Here is a 24,502-nt window from a genome sequence, read left to right on the forward strand (position 1 = left end):
TGATTAACTTCCAGCAGCTGTTTCCTTTTAGCTGCCGTCGTTCAAACTTTACTGAAACTAAAAAACTAATTCCTCAGTTTCTGATGTGTTTGTGTAAGCAAACATGACAACAAGCCTTCACAGGTTATCTGTACAAAACATTTATTTAAAATTGACATAAAAACAGCTTTGTTGTATTTGCATAATTTATATCTGAAATCCATGACAAGCAAACAATAACTAAGGAGGAAATGACTTGACGGCAACGTTTACACACGTTGATGGAAGTTAATTGAACGACTCAGGACGTGTAATGAAATACGCAAAGGTAAAAACACAGAAATGATCTTTAAAAAAAAAAAGAGACACACACTCACATGAACTGCCAGAGTGAACAAAACATGCACTGAAGCCGATTCACTGCTGCTCCACTTCAGGGGATTTCAACAGTCTAAGAAACAGAAGCGTTAGAGAAGAAGTGAAGGGTCCCTAGAAATTGATGCAGGCTGTATTTTCATCGTCCGTCAACAGATGGCAGTGCCAGCACTGTAGCGTCACTCCTCAGCAATAATATAGAACTCTGTAACTCTTGGCTTTGTACATGGAGGCTGCAGAAACAAGGGCAGGACCTCGCCGGTGATACCACAGCGACAACAGCCAGCGACTGCGCTCGGCGCTGCTGTGCTCCTCCATCACTTCATACCTCATTATGTTTTGGTTCGTTAACAGCGCCGCATATATACATAAACACTCTGCGAGGCTTGGACGCTCTCTGGACATTTGTATGTACACAGGACAGCTTTAGAGGAATTTGAGTTTCTTTTTAAATCCAGAAAAGGTTTCCTTCATCTTGTTTGAGTCTAACCGAGTGCGGCACGGTCGCTTCGCTCTGACCGTCAGACTCAGCAGGTCAATCCTCTTTTTTTTTCAGCCTGACGTCACCTCAAGTCCAATCTGAAAGGACACGTCTCGGCGGAGGCTAACTGGCACGCGACGCGGCGCAGGAAGCGGGAGCAGAGTTCAAGGAAACGCTGCGAGCTTCGACCGCACCTTGAAAATTTGGATGTCAGTCATTTTGCCCTGAACACAAAAACAGCGTGTGCTTGTTTTCCAGGGTCGTTTTTTTTTTTTTGGTATAAATAATGAAGGTTAATTATTATTCATCACAATAAATATGTCAATAAATAAAATGACCTTGAAGTGACATGGAAACATCTGACTAAGCTATCAACAGTTGCTCCGACAGAAACAGCTTGTGAAATCCTTCTACGATGTCGCGCTCGTCGTAACACTGGACGTGAAAATGACTGGACGACGGAGGCCGAGAGCGTTTGTCACCGCTGCGCTCGGCGATGAAAACCTACGTGGATTTAGATTATCAAATGGCATCGGAGAGGTAAAGTTTCTGATCATCACTCGTCAGGAAAACGTCCGTGAACTGTTACACATGAGAAGCCTAAACCTACAGAACAACAAACATAGCATGAGTTTAGTTCAAATCCTACATGTGCCAGAGGTCAGTGCAGCAAAGAGGCACAGTATTAGTGACACAGCTAATGCCACTCCTATAAACCAGTGTATATCCTTGTCTCCAGGTAGTGTTCTTTGCTCTGGCTGGAGGACCAGACGAGGGACACGCGCCCAGAGACGTCTGAGCTTCAGTATCTGGGTGCGTGTTGCTTCACTATGGCCGAAAACACGCAGCCGTTTCTGCATGCGGGAGCTGACGCCTTCATGTTATTTGTCTTTGGTGGAACACGTTCTTCATTTTCATGATCACGCCTCTGCGTTTGGCGAGCAGTCGACGTGCTGAGAGCGCTGATCGATCCGGCTCCACTTTCCCCTTTTTGTGTTTTTCGGTTTAAAACTACTGGCTTTTGAAGACGTGGCCGGTCGGCCACAAAGAGGTCAGCCTGTTCGTGAGACACCGCGTCCACCGACGGTGTCTGTGTGCTTTCAGTTGTCCTGTAATAAGTACTTTGCTTTCACTGCGGCTCTCACGGGGTGTCCGCGTGCTTGTAGTAGCCTCTCTGCAGGGCCGCCGAGGCGATGCTCTCGGCCGAGCGCCGCTGGTCCATGCTCAGCAAAGCCTCCAGCAGGTCGTTGATGTCGGCCTTCAGTCCCTGCCTCTGCATCCAGTTCTTCAGCAGTTCATACACTTTGTCACCGGGGGCGCCATTCTCCGCGATCCGAATGTGGTTGTCGCTGACTCCAATCATTCTGAAGAATTTGTTGTGGATCCGCACGTCCAGGTACTCGTCGAACAGGTCGAAGCTCTTCTTTAGGGATTTTTCTGACCCTGTGAAAGCAGATAAACAGAAGACGTTCAGATTTTGAGGCCCAATGTCAGCAGCTTACGCAAAAACATGTTTATGTTTGCATGTATTCTCCTCCAATGACCGTAACAGGATCCTCAACATGAACTTAAAGGCTTGAAGACATCGTACGGTCATTAACGCTGGGGCCCAGTGTGGACACGCTCTCCTTCAGGGGGTGTTTCGATAGTATTTTTAATAGAGGATCAAACAAACCTGTTAAGCCATGTCCTCTTTAATGCAGCATGAGGAAAAATGTTCCAACACCCTGAAGGCTTCGACATGGCCTGACTGTCATGAGAATTATCTATCAAGCAGCTAGTGTAAGAGGAGAGGGGACACTGTTCGTCTGACTGTGGACTGACATGAACTTTGATAAACGGGCTGTTTCCTGCCTTCGGCGCCTTTCGGGGCGACCGGTCTTACCTTGTAGTGGCACCAGTCGATGTCGCAGAGGATCGTCCTGCAACACGAGAGAGGAGACAAATATGAGGGCGATTAAAATCTGAAAATGAAATGTCAAAGCCAAACACAAACTTTCTGATGCTTCTCGCCCTCACCATGTCTGCAGGCTGCAGTCTGAAGGCGGTGGGGCTCTGCCGGGGGGTGTTCCCGGAGGAGGCGGCCGTGGGCAGAGCCGACAGGCTGGTTTGAGACGAACTGGTGGTGTTGGGCAAACTGTCCCCCAGTCCTCGGTCCTCATCCTCGAGGGCAGGGGAGGCCTTGGTCATCCCGTGCTGCGTCTCCTGCAGCAGGGGCCGTGACTCCGGGCGGGACTCCTCGCCCTCCAGGCCCGCGTTCTGATTGTTCTGTCTCTCCTCCGCCGTGGCTCCGCTCTCGTCCTAATGCAGGAGTGTACCACTACGTTAGCTGTGACGGCTAACACGCATTTACACACTTACAGAGCCCGTAAAAAGGTACACAGCATGAAGGAAATCAAGAACTTACAATAGGAACCTTCACGATCTCGCTGGAGTCACAGCGGCTCTTTAAACCTGTTTGAAGGCAAAATAAATAACATGAGAAAAACACCCTGAACGAGCAGAACAGCGCTGCAAACGCACAGTCCACCATGCCCACTCACATGGCATTTCACACGAACGCTGCTTGAACCTGAACCACCACACAGCCACTGCGATGAGGACGATGAGGACGATGATGAAGAACAGGGAAATGCAGACAGGAACAACTGGAAGAAACAGGAATAAGTCAGTGACGTTTCAGCTTAAGGTGAAGCCTGAGCGTGAAGCAGAGGGCTCTGCGTGAAGTACCGATGTTTGGTGCAGAAGACGGGGGCTGCGTGGGGGGGGCCGGGGGGGTTTTGGTGGGGGACGGATCCCGTTTCCGACACTCTGTGTTCGAAAAGGGGGTGCACTTCTTCACCTCCTCCTCTCCTGATTTACACCTGCAATTTAGAAGAAGAAGAAGTTACGTTAGAACACACAAGACCTCACGAGTGGTCTCTTCTCCGGAGGTGAACCGTGAACTAGCTCAGGACAGACACTCACTTGGCGCAGCGCTTGCAGACCTCGCAGGCCTGATCCGGGACACAGAAGGTACCCTGTCTGCACTGGCATCGGGTGTCTGTAGTTGTGGTGCAGGAAGCAGTTTCAATCTCATCTGTGGAGGAAAAAAAAGGCGCATTTAACAGTAAGCCACCGAATAAAGTTCAGATTCTAAAAACACACCTTAACATAAAATACAAAGACGTGTACGACGGCGTGAGCAGCTCCAATGACGCTTGTGATCCAACTTTGAGTTTAACAAGCGGATTCATGATGAACCTGAGACCACTGGCAGGCATTAACAGAGCGAGAACGCGGTGGGCTTCGCAGCTAATTTCTAGATGGTTAGCAAATTATATGGTGATGTTCTCGACAAGAAAAAAAAGATAAGTTAGATAATTGGGTTTCCGATTTCAGCCTGCTCAGCAAAACAAGGGCTGGAGAGTTTGGCATGGTTCATTTATTCACCCCAAAAGACAGCAGGCCTTTAAGAGCCAATCAAAATGAATAGCAAAGCAGCATTCCACCTTAAGAGGGTTGACCTTTAACAGCTCGCCAATTAAGGAAATATTGCAAAATGCGGCACGCTTTGACTCCGCACTCATTTTCCTACAGTGCAGCTCATTAAGCATCGAGCTGTAAAGTTTTCAAAGGACTAAAACAGTTTGGTTGTGACATTTTATGACTGAAACGAGGACACGGGTGACGTCAGCTTTTCCACAGGTGAGATTTTTTCCGTCGATACAAAGTCCGGTCAGCTGAATGGAAATATGGTTCCACCTTCACGTGAGGGTGCGTCAGCAGCGCTGTGCTGATTTACTGCGAGGATTTGCGCCTTTGTGCGTCCATACCACACATATCATGAGCGACGATCAATGCAGTGACCTCACTGCAGTTGGCAGAACGGGCCTGCAGATGTTACAGCTGTGACTACCGTCATGTGACTAGACTATAGATGGACTATATATGGAGCGACATGACGGCTCAAGGCAACAGTTTGAATTGCACTGATACAAACACACGCGATCAATCTTTGTACACAGACTTTTATTCATGGAGGTGAAAGAAAAATATTTGTCCAAGTCGCATGAGATGAGCTGCAGGCGCTGCTATTTCCAGAACTTCTGGCACATATTAATTATTGTGAACTCTTCCTTGTCCTTTTCTCTTGTCAGTGTTGTTGTTTTTCGAGTTTTTCCCCGGCTAATGTCTCCAATCACTGTATACACAAACACTCCCACAGGGACCACTACTGAGTTTACCACAGCAGCTCTCGACTGCTGCTCCTGCCAAGTTATTGGGACAATGGGTGTGATTGTTCTGCAGCCCCGATTCCAGAAAGGTCAGGGCGCTGTGCAAGAGGTAAATAAAAGCAGAATGCGATGGTCTACAAACAAACCGACAGCAGCTTTCTGAAGTGTCCCTGAGCTCCAATCATGTGTTCACAAAGCGGTGAACCTCGCTCCATCCTCGGCTGAGCCTTTCCAGGATGCCCCTTTCAAAAAAAAATTGATGAAGCTGATGAGGTGGAGCATTAAATACATGGTCTTTGTGCTGTTTTCAGGTGATTTTAAGTCAAAAAGTGATCACACTCTGTTTCTGTTTTCGTTTCACGCAGCGTCACAGCTTCATTTCTGAGCGCGGGGCGGAAACACTCCGGCACAATTTGATTTACTGGCTGACTTTAACACCCCGCGGCGCACAATCGTCTTAATTATCGCAGAGGACTCACTATTTGAGATTAACAACTGTGAAAATATGTGATACAAAAGAAATGTTTGAAAAGGTTTGAATTTTGCGTCACTTCTCACAATGATCCCATTGATGAATAAAAACACTGGCTTTTCTGAAAAGCTCATGACATTCATCTGCTCTACTCTGTCACATCCACTGCTCATTTATTTCATCCCATCAGGTTTTTGTTGCTGTGTGTTAGTTTTAGCACCAGCCGAGCCCTTTTACACACCGCGGCGCTCGTCATGCTGCGTTAAGAAGCTAATTCCAGCACCGAAAACATCTTGTTTTGGACGCAGACTCCGTCTAAATCCTGCTGTTACATAATTACGCTCAGTGCTGATTGGACCGTAACACATGCAGAACAGAGCAGCAAAGCTTTAAATAGGATCTGGCCCTCGGTAAAGCCAAAAAACAGCATTCAGAAGAGGCAGTCAGGCAGGAATACACTGCAATTTCTTGATTATGTTATTTCTATTAAACCGGCAGGTGCTTTGTATAAGTCTGTAAGGCTGTTTAGCCCAACATGAACAGCTTTTTCTAACTACTTCCTGTCTAATCTAAGTAATTTATTGATATTCAAACACTTTCTGAATGAGAAGCAAGACCCCCTCCACAACACTCATCACCAGCTCCTTCAGTGCTGCAGACAGCAGCGCACATCATCGATGAGGACCAGTCCTAAATAAGTTAAGAGTAGAGCCAAACACGCAGAGCGCCGTCTTAAAAGCACGACGAACAGGCACAAAACACATCCTGTGTAACAGTAGTTTCTTTTCTGCGGCTCCAGGCTTTGACTGGACACAAAGACGCCCACTGTGGGAGACAATGAGACACGGCCACACCCAGTTCAGCCAGGTAGGACAGACACACAAGCTAATCTCCAGAGACAGGTAACACACTCACATTCAGCCCGCGAAACAAAACAACAAAGACACGCCCTACGACTCGGTGTAACATCATAAGATCACATTTTCATGAGCGGGGCTGAAAGGCAGGCGCAGACAAAAAGGTATTAACTTTCCCAAACAATATGTCTTTGACTGGCTGGATTACAGCAGGCTCTGAAATTAAAGGGCAATCCATTTAGGTGTTATTCCTTTTATTTTTTAAACAACCTGGGACTTATTTTCAGCGGACAAAGGCGTTATCTGCTTCAACCTGATGCCAGGTCGCTGTCCATGTACGCACATTTACAGAGCAGCGGTCCATTATATGGTCACGCATGTGTCTCTCACGTAAGACGTAAACAATTACTCGATTACTTGATTCATCAATTCAATAGAAAGGCCACAATACTGGTTAAAAAATTAGTTTTTGCTGTGTTGAAGATGTGAATACTTTCAACTGTTTTTTGTCTAATGGGACTAATTGAGCCTCTGGCTTTTAGACTGTCCCTCACACAAGTGAAGACATCAACTTGGACTTTAGAGATCAAACAACTGATAGATTAAGAAAATAAATGCTAGTTAGGGCCCTTATTAATACTGCCTGCAGCGACTGGTCACATGGGCCTGATTTTAAAGTTACTTACTCAAATCTTGTTAAATGCTATACTCGATAATGCCCTATCATTATTTTTATTTTCTTACTTTTACAATCATTATCAAGAGGGTTTAAGTCTCCATCATATTTTACATTCATGTTTTATCTGTTTTTATGTCCAGTCTGTCTCTTCTATGTGAGGCACTCACTCGCTGCATGTGGTTTCTTTCTTGTAAAGCACTTTGAGCTGTAAATCCTGTATGAAAGGTGCTACACAAACACAGTTATACAGCTGTTGTGGTTACCTGAGCGGCAGTGTGTGCAGGGCAGACAGCGGTTCATCCCGTTGGAGTGCTCGGTGTAGGTCTGTCCATGCTCGCAGGAGAGACACGTCCCTTGTTCTTGGTCTCTTTCGCACTCCTTCAGCACAAAGGTTCCTGCGAATGAGACCAGAAAACAGTCAAACTACGAGCGAGAAGGCGCTTGGAGCCTTGTGGAAGTTGACGTCATGAATGTAATGTGCTTCCTGTTGAAGTCGGATGTTGGGACAGGACATACCACAGCACGGGATCACGCTGTGTTCTGTGCAAACTGAGGGGACATCAGCTGAGAGGAGAACGGCGGTCTGGTTCATGAGCAGAGGGGTGTATTTTTTGGTTTTCTGACAGGTTTCCAGGAAGTTAAGTCCACATTTCATGGGGACTAGAAGGAGGACAGGAGCTGCTTCACTGGGCTCCTCCACGAATTTTGCATGAATTAAACCAATTGATTCTCGAGTGTTTTCAGGACTCATCTGATGCACAAATGAAAAGAAGACCATGCAGAAAATGGGAAAGACATCTTTGGTTGAACTCGGGGATTGGTGTGGTGGTTGGTTTGGGGTAAATGGTTTGTTTTGGCTTGAGTGTGAATAAAACTGATATTCAATGTGCATGAAGGCCAAGAAGGATTTGCCTGGTTAAACAAAAGCGCACACTGACAAAAAGAAGCAAAACGCTGATGTTTAATACCATTAAGTGGTCACAGTGGCTTTTATGGATGTGGCAACAGCTGACCAGCTGGCAAGAAGGCAAGAAAACAGCATCACAAAGGAGGGAAAACATAAAACCCAAGAGAAACAAGGATCTGTCTACAGGCCAGTATCACAAGCGTACAGTAATGCTTTGTTTTATCAGTTAAGATGTATTAATTATCCATATCCCATAATATCCCATAAAAAACTTTATACGTTTGCCTCTGCTCTTAAACACTGCTGGTTTTCTGAAGGCCTCATTTCCATCGTTACTACAGAGGAAGAATTCAGATGTTGACTGAGCCATCGCTAGATTTGTAGGTTTTCCCCAAAAGGACACAAACAACACGACAACCACAGGGTTTTAAATCACTTCGCTTTTAAAAGTCCACGCACATTTGAGCTGATTAAGCACCACGTGCTTGTGAATTTTCTACCACAAATGTGAACCAAAAACCAAAACCTGACCCATGACCAGGAACCCATGAAATTAAGTGTGGGGTCCCCCAAGGCTCAATTTTAGGTCCAGTTCTTTTTAATCTTTCCATGCTTCCTCTTGGAGACGTCATCAGGAGACACGGCATCAGTTTCCATAGCTACGCTGATGATACACAGCTGTACATTGCTGTGTCTCCTGATGACACAGGGCCAATAGATACCTTTTTAACTGCATTTTAGATATCAAGTCATGGATGACAGGGAATTTCCTACAGCTGAACCAGGACAAAACAGAGGTTTTAGTTATAGGTCCTGAAGGCCAGACTGAGAAACTTTTACCAAAACTTTAAGATTTTAAACCAACACAATCTGTAAAAAACCTGGGCGTGATTTTTGACTCTTAGCTGACTTTTATCCCACATATCAAAAATATAACAAAGATAGGCTTTTATCATCTTACGAACATAGCCAGAGTCCGCCCGTTTCTCTCTCAGGCCAGCACAGAGGTGCTAATGCATGCCTTTATTTCCTGTCGTTTAGATTACTGTAATGCCCTGCTCTCCGGTCTTCCCAAAAAAAGTATTTCAAATCTCCAATTACTGCAAAACCCAGCTACACGCAGGCTGATGAGGACCAGAGGGCGGGCCCACATTACGCCACCATGCTCCTCACCTGTGTAACAGCCCGCCGGAGAGCCTCAGGACTGCAGAGACCGTTGATATTTTTGAGAAGGTTAAAAACGCACCTTTTTAATCAGGCTTTTTAAGTAACCTATAAATTCTTCTTATGTTTTATCATTTATCTTATGTTGATGCCTTTTAGTTTGTTGTTTCATATTTTGTATTATTTTATCATATTTTATTTTTTAACTCTGCGTTTCCACAGGGGGGTCCTCCACACTGGGAGCTGTGTCTGGTCTGCTGCCGGTGCTGTCCTCGGGTCCCTTCGGCCCAGCTGGTGGGGGGGCTCCCTACCTCGGTGTGGGGGTCCACCGTTCTGTCAGGGTCGGGGGGGGCCTGGGTGGCCGGCGCCCCCAGTGCTCACAGTCCATGATGACTCCTCTCGGTGTGGACGGCCCCAAAGGTGGCATTATCCTCAATCCTCAGTGTCCTGCCATGTCTCGTTACTCATTACTCGTTACTCTGCTTCGTTACTCATTACTCTTTCGACCTTTTGTGGTGGGAGTGTCTGTGTGTGTGTGTGCATGTATCTCGGGGTGTGTGTTAGTACATACAAAGGGTGGGAGGGATGGGTTTTTAATGTTGTTCTGTTTTTATTTATATTGTTTTTAACCCTCGTAAAGCACTTTGTGTTGCATTTCATTATGTATGAAAAGTGCTATATAAATAAAGTTTGATTTGATTAAAAGTCCACGCACATTTGAGCTGATAAAGCACCACGTGCTTGTGAATTTTCTACCACAAATGTGAACCAAAAACCAAAACCTAACATGATCAGATGAAAAGACTTCCTAGAACTCAGAATGGCAAATTAAATCATTCGATCAGCCCGCAGCAGCATGCACTAATCGCATCTTGGCTAAATACAGTGTGTTCTGAGCTAAAAACAACCTTAACAACCTTGCCAAATTCCTCATGAAGTAAACCAAAAAGGGTAGGCGCTCAGAATTAATTGGGACTTAAGAAGAAATTCGACTTCACATCCAGCTCTCTCCCTTTCACTCGGCGCTTCGCTCTGATCTGCTGAGACGGAGCAGTTCGCCTTCTGCTCCTGGCCGTCGTGCATTCTTTCCAGACCATGCAGAGAATATTTGCAAAACTCATTTGGGATACAGTTCAGGTTATGGGTTTGACATTTGACTTCACACAAAATGCCGGCTGAAACGTCAGCTGCAGCTTTCACCCGGCTCTCGTCACACCAGAGGACAAAGATCGCTTTTTTGAGGATGCAGGAAGTGACAGTTTGCCGTTCGGGCGAGGCTTCAGGGCGTTGCAGGGGGCGCTTATGCAGGCCCGCACTGCAACCGGAGCTGTAATGGCTACTGGGTGTTTCATTTAAAGCGGTTCTCCTTACCAGCCTGGCAGTTGAGGCAGCAGAGTCCCTGATAGAGGTACTGCTCGTTCTCCACGCACGTCCTGTGCCGTCGCAGGGTGAGGTTTTTGTACTCATCGCTGGACCACTGGGACGCTGGAAGATCTGCCGCGTGACAAACCAGCCCGACGAGGAGCACCGGCACCAACACCTGAGAAGGTGGAGAAAGAGGGAGGAGAACAAAAGACTTTGCATTAGTTTTGTGTATACACAGCATACAGATGCACCCATTCAAAGCCATTAGATGAGTAAAGAGGAGAGTCTCTTCATAGGAAACCTTGTGTGAGCAATCTACCACTTAATTTGAACCATCTGATCTGAACATCTGCCGTGGGAAAGCAATTAAGGGCCGGTCAGAACGGGAGGCGACCCCGTGTGAGCTGGATGGCAAGCTATACACTAACTGCATGCAGCGCAACAGGCAACCAAACTTAATTACTGTGTGATCTGGTTTTCTCGTAGGAGACGTTCAAGAAACGGCGACTCTTTCCTTGACTGTGGGTGTAACAGAAGGGGTCTGATAAGGCATCTCGGCTAACACCAGCACGGTGCCCGTATCAAATGTGATTCCAGAAATCCATTCATGTGCTGGATAATAACAGGCTTGTATAGGTGGGGTACTGAGAAGAATACAGGCGAACACTTTAGTGTGGCCCCCAGGCGCTGGTGTTTATTCACACGCTTTTCACCATGTCAATGTGAGAAGGCCCCATTCATTGGCAAACAACACACTTTAGTGCCTCTACTTCAAATGACCCACATTCTTAAACCCCGGCTCTTTGAATGCCACGACATGTGACACCGCCACGAAGCGCCTCAAATGCAACACGACACCTCCTGAGTAAATGAGAGGCCTAGATTCGGAGGTTTTGTCTCTCCTCTCCTGCGCACCCCCTCCCCGCCCCTCTATCTCCACCTCTGCGAGACCGGGGGAGAAAGAAACAGGTTAGGGTGGAGGTGGAGAGGTTGAGAGGGAGAAAGAGGAGGATGAGGGTCGATTCAGAGCGAGAAACTGTAGACAGCCGGCTGAAGATGGGACGTTCTGCAGGGAATAGGTCGTCCAAAAAAGACAGTGTGGGAGAATGAGAGGAATAAAGGCTGAAAGCGGATCGACAGAGGTAGAGAAAAAGGGGGACAGGCTGGAACGGAGACTGACTCCTGACGCTAGACTTGGCTCTCTGGAGGGCCGCCATGCCTTGTTGTTCAAAAGAACTTTCCCCTCTCTCTCCCTGCCTTTTCCTTTCTTCCTCTCCCTCTGCTCACGTCAGACTTTCCAAAGACGCTGAGAGGCAGACGTGGAGGGGCAGACGGCCGGCAGAGCAGTCACAATCACACCATTTAGATCTATCCAAACATTCTGGCAAGGAGGGAGGAGGGGGGGACAGCGGAGAGAAGGAAAGGGGAGGAAGATAAAATGAGAGGGGGGGGGGCTAACAGCTTGCATGACACAGGGTGAGTCTTTTAGACTTGAATACACTGTGTGTACGACTGCAGGGTGGGGGATGCAGAGAGACATGGATTTGGGGAGAGTAAGTAGAAGGCCGTGTGAAAAGGGAAGAGGAAAGTCTGCAGAAGCACAGTGGAAAGAAAAGATGGTGACAGAGTGAGCTGCACTTAACGTAACCCTACACTTCAACAATGCATGAGCAGAATGTGTGAACTGAATTTCCAAAAAGTTCATTTATTCAGGCGTAAGTCGCTCATAAACCACTGCGTTGAAACTCAGGTGTCAGCGAAGATGCATCGACGGTGCAGGGGTGACATCATTTCCAGTCTTTGTTCATCTCAGGGCTGTGATTCATCACGCTCCCAGGTGCAGCTGCCCTCAATGGCAAATCTCAACAGTTAAAGTCTGCTACTGTACACAAAAGATCCAATCACATTTTACCATTAGTGTGCTGATTGTTTACTCAATTGATCCCTTAAAACATGAGAAAATGGGGAGAAATGCCCACCACAGTTTCCCAGAGCCCAAGCTGGCGCCTTCAAATGTTCAACAACGTGTTTCAAAAGAGTTAAAACAAACAAAGCAGAATACAGTCATTTGGAAACAATCTGTGTTTACCGCTGAAGCAGTAACATCCTTCATCCAATCATGTGTTCACAAAGAGGTGAACCTCGCTCCATCCTCGCCTGTGAACGACTGAGATGCCAGGATGCCCAATCACGACACTATCACCTGTTACCGATGAACCTGTTTACCTGTGGGATGATCCAAACAGGTGTTTTTGGGGCAAATATCACTTCCCAACTCTTCTGGAATAAAGGCTGATAACTGATGATTAATTTCCAACTCTCACTCATTTCCTCTCGAGCAGTTAATCAGCTAATGGACAAACTGTTTCAACTTCGAAGAGACGACAAACAGGCGTCTCGGCGTACTGAGAGGGACTGTTTATATAGGGTGGCAGAGGCATACTACTGCATAATCACTCCTCTGTGTGGGAATCATAAACAACCTCCCAGTTTTTATTTTGTAAAAAAAAACAAAACAAAACAGTAACTTCAGTCTTTCTTGAACACAGCCTCCTCACAGCCAAACACCATCAACATGTGTCAAGCCTGATGTCCTGAGGCTGCTAAACTCCACTGGCATAAATGTAGTGTGTACATAAACACTAGGGGCAGCCACAATGTGGCTTAGTTTTACCTCTAGAACCAAGCGAGGAGGAAGGCTGGAGTGACCGTAACCTCAGTGTAGAAAACCCTCTAAACCCACAATCCCTGGAAACGCTCCAACTCCCAGCTGAAGTGCTTCAGTCCACTTCACAGCCTCCTCTATCCTCTGTACGCTGAGCCGGCTCGGCTGCAGATTATTTGGTAAAACAGTGTCCTATTGTCGCGCTCTCCATCTGCATGTACGGTGGGTTAGTGCTATGATTGTGTGGATGCAAGTTAAACTAATAAAAGCGACAATAAAATAATGAGGGACCCTCTGTGGCTCCCCTCCACTTCCTCTGAGCACCCTGGGTTCTTCCAAATTGCCTTGGCACAAACTCCGCACATGCCACACACACTGAGAACGCATTTGTGACTAAATGACAGGACATCCTCTCAGTTGACCTGGGTTATCAATGGGCCATTTAGAGGGCTGTGATCACTCCTTATTCCTGAGGGGATTACAGTGAGCGCTCTTATAAAAAACACAGGCAGAAACAGAAAACACAACATGCACACAGATAAACCAAGGGAGACTCTTCATTTCATACTGGACAGATGATTTCAATCATAGCCAACTGATAAGGAAACACATGACGCACCTCATTACGCTCCTGCATCCGGTGTAGGACCTGAGCCTCCGCATCACGCTTCTCTTATTAGCTGATTCTTTAATCAATTGCAGGACATTTGCGATCGTTACGATATTGTACGTCCACACTCTTAGAAGAGCTCCGTAGGTCGCTCATAATTAGGGCTGCAACTCATGATTATTTTCACAATTAATTCATTGTTTAGACCGTAAAATATAAAATAAAATTGCGGAAAATCACAGTTTCCCTGAGCCCAAAGAGATGTCACCAGATCGCTTCTTGTGTCACAGTCAAAAACTCTTCATTTACGACCATAAATGACAAAGAAACAACTGCTTCAAGTCAAGAAGACGGGTTAATAAAAATAACAAATATTATCAATTTTCTTTCAACTAACAGCTGCGGCTCTACTCATAATGTCATTCTCAATGTACTCGCACAGTCTATGGCAAACCAATTAAAAAGTTGTCCCTTTGAAGTTCATGTAATCCATTCAATCCAGTTTTTGAGCGTGGCCTCAACTGCACAGTGATTCGTTGATCTAACAACGACTTAATCAGACCATCGGATACAGATGGTCAGCAGCTGAGTCACAACCATGTAAACGAACATTAATTATCAACCACTTCTGCTTTATTTCCATGTTGTATTGAGAAATTTAATGACATTTAAGGGCTCGAGCACGTGACAGGCTGGAGGCTGATGCTCCACCACAGCTGCACATTTAACTGCGTCATTGGTGACTTAAATATGAAATATTTACCTCAGTTCAAATGCCAAAATGTGCCTTCCCCTGACCTTACCATACTCAGTCTTTACGACATCATTTCCTCCCACAACCATAAAAAAAAGAGAGCCCCCCTCTTCACCCTCGCAGTACGTGGGAGGTTGCAGTATCGCTGTGCAGTGCAGCTGCCACTGTGCAGAAACTCAGCTCGTGTCAGAGTTTAAACACTGAACTAATCACAGATCATCAGCGATCATCCCGGACTCCTCGTCAATTAAACAGCACAGAGCTGCTCTGTTGCAGAAAGTCTGTTTCCAAGCTGACTTTTCAAAAATAACACCATTACGCAGCGATCACTGCTAAGTGTGTTATCCAGTTGTCAAATCATCTCATCTCACTGGAGAAAAAATGATTTATAGTTTACTGTGTAAGCTGCTTTTTCAGCTAACTGATTAACTGTAGTGTCAATATGCCTTCAAATTAAGCTTTGTGTGACGAAAACTCAAAAAAAAAAATCAGTTTACTATGGTATATGACAAAGAAACACACCAAACTTTCACATTTGAGAGGACTTCTGCTTGAAAAATGACTCGATTCTTGATCGCTCCATGACCTCCCCATAAAGTGTCTGGTTCAATAATGTCCTTAATTTATGGCTTCACATATAATTCGGATAGCTCTTTCACCCAAAGAATCACAGCTGATGAAGTGAAAATGAGGTTAACGGCACAATATCAAAAACAAAAGAAGCACTGTCCTGCGACAAACGCCTGTTTATCAATGGTGTGCAATATTACTGTTGGTTTTTCAGCCTAATTCTAATTTAAGTGTCATACCCCGTCTTATCACTGACACTGCATACAGTCTGCCCTAAATTAAACTTTAACATGATCTATGTTTGAAGCGACTGTTTGGGTAATCTTGCTGAAACAGTTGGCTATTGTACAATTAAAATCCCTCGAGGCTGACCTTGACAGGACAGCAAATGTTCTCAGCTTTACAGATAAATCGACTGGGGGGTGGGGGTGAACGATAAATCACACTGGCGTTCAGTGTTTGATGATGAAGACGAGTACGACCCAGCTCATGTCGAGAGAAAAAGGCCGCCACTTGCCGAGCTCGGGCGCGTTCATCATTATTAATCTGAGTGATATAAAACGAAGAGGAAGACTCTCATGTTGATTTAAAGGTTAGGCGAGAAAGCACGGCCGGGCCATAAAAGCTGCACGCACACACACTGAAGAAGACACACATGCATGCACATACAATAGAGTACACAAGCGCACATACAGTGTATGTGTGGGAGCGTGTGAAAAGCGGCTGCCCCCTCCTCTCAGGGAGCACAGGAAGCTCGAGACAATACAGGGGCTTCATGCAGGGTTCAGCTCTAAACTGTTCCCTCCGCGGCAGCCTGCCTCCGAGCGAGCCCAGCACCCGATTAGACCCACAACATATCCGCCAGGCTGGATATTTATAACTCAGGGAAGCTGCAGCTCCGCGACACAAATTCTTGAGTTTCCTCAGGAGGTATGCTTCGCTGATTAGACGAGCGTGACGGTGTGTCACAAGCAGGTTAGGTGACATTCAGCTCCCTAGCAGAGACAAAAAGTAAATCTGTGATGACGACGTCTCAGTGAATTCCCTGGCCGGCGGTCTGCGGCCACAATTTAGCGAAATGACACCCTGACGTTGATGCTGACCACATGAAATGGGCTTATTGTTTTGATGACGGAAAGTGAGAGGTCGGCCGAAAGTTCGGAGGGTTCAAATGCTGAACGCAGGTGTGGCGTGACACATCTTTTCCAATTTGTTTGTGTTGTGAGGTCTCTGTGGTTTTGAAGGGTTGGCGGCTGCACATGAACACAACATCAGCGTGAGTCACAGTGCAGGTTACAGAGCAAGCAAGGACCTCGATTTGAAGCTACTATTGGCTATTAACGCCGTGATTTCAATTTGTGATTGTGCCCTTCACACACGAGCTGAATGGGGACTCACAAAGCAACTCCAGGAGGGGGGAGAGTGAAAAGAGCGAGAAGGGATGACTAATAGATGAAAGTATGTGCAGGAATCCATCATCTAGCCCGAGAGACAATCACGTTAACTCCATTAAAGCCCGTCTTTGTGTAAAAGGGAAAAAAAGTCAGTGAAGAGCAGGCGGTTTATAGCCCGCTCTATAAACACATCACAGCAAAAATGTAGAAAATGTGGCTGGTGTAGCAGGGCAACGAGGACCTAAGTGACAATCGATAGCTGGAATTTATGTCTCTGTAAACACAGGTCCATTTTCTGGACAAAGGTCGAGGTCGCTCTAAGACTCAACAGTTTATCCAGGACAGCATCAAGTCAGAGGACACAGGACTGATGGAAACCTTACGCCACCGTGTCTTCGTGTGGTGTCGCGTCTGAGTCTGACTACAGATGAGAGATCACTCCATTAATCAACTGTTTTTAAAGTTGATTCGTATTTCAACCAATTTTTAGGCAAAACTTCAAGTCTTCTCTTGGAGTAAACTGAAAATACTTGGCTGTTGTTTGTGAACTTTGACAAAAACACTGGCAGATTAGCCTTTAATGGAAAGAGCCGCTTGCTGTCGTCTCACCATGGTCTAATCTTTTTCAGCTCTCAAGTACAAAACGCAGGGCTACCAATTATTTTTATTACACTTTCTCAATTGGTTGATTGATTGTTCGGTCTACAACACGTAAAGCAATGGAAAAGTGCTTGTTTTGTTCAGTTTATGACCACATAAAACAAATAAGAGCAGCAAATCCTCACAATTTAGAAGTTGGAACTTTTGCTTAAAGAATGATTGAACCATGAATCGATTATGGTTTCCAGTTAATTGACTAATTGATGGCTGAAATTTCCACATTTCGCTGTTGTGAAACATAGCAACGTTTTAACAGTGAATCTCTTCGACAGTGCTTCATAGGTTTCTTTTGATTAAATACAGCATGGAGTCCTTTGAAACAGGCACTCGGCCTGCAACCATCTGCTCAACAACTCAATCACTTAGCCTATTTAAAGTGCAAACGTAGCTAAAAAATGTTAATGTGGTGATGTCTGTAGCTGCTTTGTCCCATCGACTGTCCCAAACCAAAACTGTTTAGAAAACAGCCAGGCAATCAAATTTTATTTCCAATTAAAAATTTGGCCCCCACTGATCACAAAAACAAGATAATTGAGATAAAACAATTATTGTGCAACAATCTGTTTTCAACTCCCGTTTTGTCTCGTGTTATGAATCCTTTCCTTTGCAGCTGCACACTTTCACCCCTCCCCTAAAACCCAAACTCGCTCTCAGCCAGGCTACTGCATGTTTAGTTTAACTCACGGCCGTCAAGTGAGTGAAAACCCAGTCGAGCCAGCTGCCGCTTGGGCTCTGATGCACGTATATCTGCATCATTACGGTACCGGTGCTTGGAAGGACAAAAAGGATGAGGGAGTCAGATTTAAGCAATCCTTTCTCATATCTTAATTATCTTTAAAATTCAAGGAAATCCACTGGTAAAAAGTTCGATAAACCCTTGATGTTCCCAAAGTCGATGCATAATCATATTAAATTATTGTGATTTAAGTACTGACCAAAATAATCTGGATTAGGACTTTTGCCATAATTGAGCAGCCCTAGTTTACAATGATGTAAAACAGAGAAACAGCAGAAGAAATCCTCATATCGGAGCAGCTGGGACCAGAGATTGTTTGGCACCTTTGCTTGGCAAATGACTGAAACATCAACAGATGAAAAGTAATTAAGTTACAGTTTCAGATCTTCTGAAACGCCCACATTTCCTTTAGAAGCAGCTTTGCAACTTCATGATTTTCTCTTGTTTAAAAATGGTGTGAAAACAATGTTTTTGAATAATTGAATGAATAAAATACGCCTCTGTCTACTTGCCCGCAGGTGACAAAATAGCTAAAACTTTCTGCATCTTAAAACACTGTGGAACAAAAATAGAAAAGTGTAAAAAAGAAGCTGATAATAGCTTTGCGCCCCTTGGCAAACACTGTCCATTCCCAGTGTAATGTCCTCAAAGAGGATAGTAAACTTCTAACTCATGTGATTTGACCCATCAGATGACTCCAGTACACATGGGAGAGCTCCAGTACTGACTGTATTGGAGAGGAACGCACCTCAAAGTCATTCAAAAACCCCGACTGACACTGACATGATGTGGACTTAGTCGCTACTTGTCCAAAAAACACATCATAACAGAGCTGGGTGCAATTAATCTGTTTACCCAGCGATGCCTGACAAACATTAAATCACCCCCGCTTATCTTAACGCCAGAGCATTCATGTGTGAGCTCTGACTCGCCTCTGTTGGTATGCATTACGTGAGTGGGCCGCACCTGAACAGGTGGCACTCCCTGAGTGAGTCAGCAGGCCTTTGGAGAGAGGAGAGTGATTGACATCAACACCGCCAACAAGAGGCTCCATCAAACCCCCCCAGCCGACAGCTATAAACCATCACTAACTAAACTCTCTAGAAGGCACACCTGAGTGGAAACTGTGACGGACAAACGTTAAAAGGCACACAACCACCTGGTAACTGACAGCGAGTTGGTTGCAGCCCATTGCATCACTCGGCGTCCATGTAACTCCTCTAAGCCGCAGGCTCGGTTATAACTGTTCACATGGTCTCTGTGCAGAACAGCAATGAGCAGCGGATACAGTATTAAGAGCTCTAGAGTGGCCAATTTGTTGACCGCTGCTCGGTCCCCTGTGACACAGCTTGGCCTCCACTTGTCCCAGATGTCAGTCCTGCCCTCGTCTGTGTCGTCCACAGAGACACAGAGGGACATTTCCTGTGTGAACCAACACCCAGACGCACAGTAAGCAATGGCAGATAACAATCCAGTGTACATTTGCACGGGCATGACAAGTCTCTGAAGAAAACTGATGCCACTAATATCAGCATATCTGTGTACTGGAGACAGGAAGTTTACTGGAAGGCCAGGCACGTACACTCAAGTAATTTGAAGGGGTGTGGGGGGGATTAGAGAGGGGGGGATGGGGATGGGTGAGGGGGGTGAAGTTTCCTCATAGTCCCTTAGCAACAGGGCCTGCTGGCGAGGCCTCCAGAATGTACTGTGGTTTACAGAGGAGATAAACATTGACTTTGCCACCCGGAGAAGTAAATCTGATTTCAGTAATGGAAGACTGCATGACTTAAAACGCAGATCTGACAACGGAGGGAACAAACGCCAAAGCTCAAGGCACATCAGCAGATGTTATATTTGCTTTAGCGGCCGCATTTATGGTAAGAGGAGCTACAGTGGGCATCTGTGATGAAATGTCACATTTCGCAGTTCAATGACTAACAGCCACAGAAGAAGCCGTGCCTTAATTTACTCTGCTATCACGACCTCTGATTCACTTTCCGCTTCTTATCTCATAGCGTAAACCAGTAAACACAGTGTTTGAAGGGAAGTCAACACCCTCCTTGTGTCCCATCTTAAAAAAAAAAAAAAAATCCCATATTTGACATGAATGCAAAGACCTTTCATAAACTGGTCACACTTTGAGGCGTTACAGCGAGCATAAAGCATTTTTAATGTCGGGTTTGGTGCTGCACAGCTGGAAAAAACAACAGGCGAGGAATGAAAAGACGCCTCTGTCAAGGTCTGAGAGTGGAATAAACTTCACTGGAAAAACTTTGCCGCTTTAATTAACTAACTGGCAAGGTGATTTGCTGTTTTTTCTCCAGACACGTTTCTAATCCCCTGACTCTCACTCATTCACACAGTTTGGCTTAAAAGCTTGTTGGAGGCCCACTTATTAATAGCACCTATATGGGAAGCTACATCCGCTGTGACAGACCCAGAGCCATCATACCCTGAATGTCTGAACAATATGACCACATGATGTCCAACACAGATGGTGGCTGTAATTTTGAGGGGGGTGGGGGGGTTAGATGAGTGAATGATACAGCACATGTACTGTACAGCACAGAAAGCAGGCATTAGGGCCTCCAGTTGAGCAAACCAGAGGGAATGAACTCCCTAATCAACAACAACAACAAACACAGAGTTGCTTCCTGTTTAGGAGACCCTTCGGGACAATGAACGGGCTTCTTTCATCTTCTCCGGCAAGTTCACAGGCCCGGCCGTGATTTCTGCGCTCCTGTCACGGCACAGCCTCCCCAAGGAGACAGGGTTTGTCTGGTCTGGGCTTCGGCTCCACGACACAGTCGGCGTTTTGTCTCATTAAAAGTCCGCTGGCTAAGGCTGGAGCAACATGTTGTCTGCGCTGCTAGCTTCAAGAGGAGCGCTGTCCCGCTGTGGCGTCGCGAGCGCGTACCGGACAACAAGCTATCCGCCGTTATTAGCGTATTTTAACCATAATTAGCACTTTAATAGAGACTTTACAAAGAGGTGCTAATCAAACAGAGCGATATAAATGAAAAGAAGTGAGTGTTAAGAAAGTTATAGCCGTGTCAAACGTTACTTACAGAAAGTTTCCCGACCACCGGATCGAAGTTCATCTTGGGAACCTCGAGATGAGAGGAAATCCCGGCGACTTCGCGTGAACAAACCACCAGCGTAAAGTCGCTAAAAACAACGCAAATGTGGCGGAAAAACACAGCAGCCACACAAATCCAGCTTAGAAACTATCCGTCGTCCGGTTTCTTTCATGAGTCTGCTCTTGTTGCGGACTTTACGGCGCCTTTCTGTTAGCGGGGAGAGACAAGGTCTGAGCACCACTGAAGGATTTTTTTTTTTTTTTGCCTCAGCGCTGTGCGTGACGTCAGACCGCGCAGCAGCCAATCACAACGCCCCGCTGTGAATACTAATTAGGCAGCAGCTTTGGGCGCAAATGCATTTTTTTTTTTTTTTAGCGCAAAACAAAACAAATGTTTGTTGTTTTACTGTTATCCGTTTGTGACAATTTGTAGGGAGCGAAATATGCAGCTTTAATTTATGTCAATTAAAGAGAGCTCTGATCTTTTGGACATTTACTCATGAGTAACCCATTACAGTCATTAACTAGCATATGTAATGTGTAACTAACTAATGATAACTAACTAATGTGGAGCAACTTGATGCACCAGAGAATGAATGATCCCAAAATGTGATCTTTGGCTCAAATACACACTTCAGGCCAGTGGATTCCCAAGTGGAGACCCTTGAAAGGTCTTCATCACACTGAGGAATAGTTATAATTTTCCTGGTTTTTCACTTAAGTTTAACACAGAGAGACAAGGCACTTAGTTTTTGTTTTAAACACTGCAGTCCACAGAGGAAGTCAACTACCATTTAACGACAACATAACATTATTCCCACTGTTTGTGCTAAGTCACATCAAACAACAAACATCCTCACATGTGTGGTTCCTGCTGACAAAATCTTATCTGAAGCGGGTCTGTGGTCTAAAGTCGGTCCGTCTGGGGAGGGAGAAAGCAGAAGATATTTGGGCAAACCACAACAGACCATTAGAAATTATTATAAACAGTGATTGTTAGCATGTCTGGGTGAACATAGTGTTGATGAAAACTGTGTGATCTGGTCATATTAGCGATGCTGGTAATTTTCTGTGAATAGCAATGACCTCTGTTGACCAGCTAAACAGAGGAGGAAAACACTGATGTGGCAGTTATCACACAACCACACTGTTTGCTGACAGTCAACTGCAGAATGCAACCAAGATAATCAGACTTAAAGCTCCAAAAAGTGAGAGAAAAAGAAAAGCTGTCAGCCTAATTTGAGCTAAAAAGAAGCAGTGACCAGCACACATAGTAGATAAATTTAGTTTTCTGGCAGTGGGCAGAGATGATCAGACTTCACGCCCAATCATTTCATCTGCAGCGAACAACACGACTCCAGTTGCACAGCAGATGCATCCCATCGGCTCCTGCCAAAGTTAAACATGTGTTTCAATTAAAACTATCTAGGAAATCTCTATCTGTATCTACCACTCGGAGCACATCCTGCGCTCCTCCTTCTGAGGTCACCGACTACGTGCTCAAAAACAGGAAGTGTGTGATTGAGTTATTTGCAGGCTTATCCTGAGCGAGTCAGTATTTATGGCCACCGGGTTGATTAGTTCAGACAGTAGACTTGTGCAATAACAAATATCACCAAAAATATTGCAATTTATTACTTATAAGTCAAGGAAGAATCTTTGACTTTACGGACAGAGGAAGTTGGTGGCCAAATGTGTTACTTAAGAGTAATTTGCATATCCTGTGTGGGAGCAGTGTGACGGTCATGTGTGTGTGTGTGTGTGTGTGTGTGTGTGTGTGTGTGTGTGTGTGTGTGTCTCTATATTGTATTGATGTATGTAGGTGTGTGTAGACCAGATGGTGGTGAGTCAGGGAGTTTTTTTTCATAGAAGTGACCTGCGGAGGAAAAGGCAGAAAAAATAAAGGGAAGGGAAACCTTCCTGAGCGTCAGTAACTAATCTTGTGACGCCTGCTGGGTATTGTTTCACTTGCTGTTTAGGAAGATTGAAAAAAAAAAAAAAACAATGACAAGGAGCTGAAAAAGTAAACGTATAAGCATTTTAAATATTGTCTTGTTTAGCTTTATTGGTAAGAACAAAGACAAAAAAGGCCCCAGTCTTTTATTTCTGTGCATTCTGGCTGTTGCGTACTTCACATAATAAATTTTGATTTGATTTTGTTATATAATCAAAAGAAAATACATCGCAGCTGTACTTGAAGCCGAAAAGAGGACAGGAAATTATGTAAAAATGGGTCCACATTGTTTGAACAGCAGGGACATGACAAAGATGGTGTCCTCGCTTCATCTTCCTTTAAGATAAGATAAGATTTGCCAACATCTGCCATATAGACGGATTTAAAACAATTCTTAACATGACTGCACGTCTCCGGACATCCGTTTCTGTGAGAGCCTTCAACAATAACAACAGCAGCCAGAGCGTCACAACTGCATGTTTACAGTCAGAGGTGAAAGGTCACGGTGTGAATGTGCTGAGACGAGAGGCCGCAGCCTGACACAGAAGCTGATGTTGTTCATGCTTCTGTCATCTGTGTGAAGGATTGGATCATGACATTTATCCAGAACACTCCTTCTCACTCAGATGGACATGTGTGGCGTTATAAATCACAAACACTCCAACAAATAACCTGCACTGAACGCGGCTGGAATCAGTGTTTTCCATGAACGATGGGACACATGAAGATGGTCGCTCATAACGAGAGAACAACAGAATATTATCGTCAGACTCCACAGTTCCCCTTTTTCTCTTCGTCCCATCCTCGAACATGAAGAGTGGGGTCTATGACCTATACTGCAACCAGCCACCAGGGGGCAATCAACATTTTTAGGGGGTTTTGAGGAGCTGTTATGCATCCATCTTTATAAACAGTCACTGGTGGTGACCAAAATCGGAGCTAAAAGAGAGCGAACACTAAACTTACATTTGTCAGGTGGCCCCAAACACAGAAAAGACAAAACTATGCCAAGTTTGTCACATCTACTTAAATAGTGATCATATCCTTTATTTAGAGCTTGTTTCGGCTGCCCCCAAATGGCCAGATGAGTAGCTATAGGAGGTTTTATACAAGAGGACAGGAGAGTCTACAGCCATGCTAGCAGCTCTGCATGTGCTTCGAGCTAAATCCTGTCTACTCGCTCACAGAGGGAATGGGAATCGAGCAGCATTCTGGGACAGTGCCTTGGTGGCACGGTGGAACGGTGGAAACGCTGTCGCCTCACAGCTAGCTCGATTCCCGTCTGGGGCGCTGTGGGCCACCATGCCTTCGGTGCCGGCTGCTCGAGGAAAGGGGCCTTTCTGCGTGGAGTTTGCATGTTGACCTGGGGTATCCTCCGTAAAAATATACCCCCACTAAAAACATGCAAGAAGATCACCACAAAAGTACGTCTCTTCTTCTTCTTCTTCTTCTTCTTCTTCTTCTTCTTCTTCTTCTTCTTCTTCTTCTCTCCATTTTTGTAAGGAAACGTAAAGCCATACATTTACTGTCTGTTCTCAGGTCCTGCGCTCACAGCGCCTCAGCATCATGTGTTTTGTTTGTTTG

General features: G+C 45.4%; 1 protein-coding gene across 1 annotated transcript; it reads right to left on the bottom strand.

Moving 5' to 3' along the window:
- Positions 1–334: 334 nt before the first annotated feature.
- tnfrsfa (tumor necrosis factor receptor superfamily, member a) lies at positions 335–21,227 on the bottom strand. The gene is made up of 10 exons (XM_070989777.1): positions 20,954–21,227; positions 10,503–10,671; positions 7,324–7,455; positions 3,803–3,914; positions 3,566–3,699; positions 3,379–3,483; positions 3,243–3,289; positions 2,855–3,136; positions 2,721–2,757; positions 335–2,278 (listed from the first exon to the last, which is right to left on the bottom strand). The coding sequence occupies exons 1-10, from the start codon at positions 20,984–20,986 to the stop codon at positions 1,977–1,979; spliced, it is 1,353 nt and encodes a 450-aa protein (XP_070845878.1). The 5' UTR covers positions 20,987–21,227; the 3' UTR covers positions 335–1,976.
- Between the last annotated feature and the right edge of the window lie 3,275 nt (positions 21,228–24,502).

This window comes from Chaetodon trifascialis, chromosome 20, assembly GCF_039877785.1.
Source record: "Chaetodon trifascialis isolate fChaTrf1 chromosome 20, fChaTrf1.hap1, whole genome shotgun sequence".
Lineage (NCBI taxonomy): Eukaryota > Metazoa > Chordata > Actinopteri > Chaetodontiformes > Chaetodontidae > Chaetodon > Chaetodon trifascialis.

Bases quoted from the DNA above. Each gene is read 5' to 3' on its own strand.
- tnfrsfa (XM_070989777.1), bottom strand. From the start codon at position 20,986: ATGAACTTCGATCCGGTGGTCGGGAAACTTTCT. The intron at 10,672-20,953 runs GTAAGTAACGTT...CCACCTTCTCAG, and splicing joins CGGTGGTCGGGAAACTTTCT to GTGTTGGTGCCGGTGCTCCT. The intron at 3,290-3,378 runs GTGAGTGGGCAT...GCCTTCAAACAG, and splicing joins GCGTTCGTGTGAAATGCCAT to GTTTAAAGAGCCGCTGTGAC.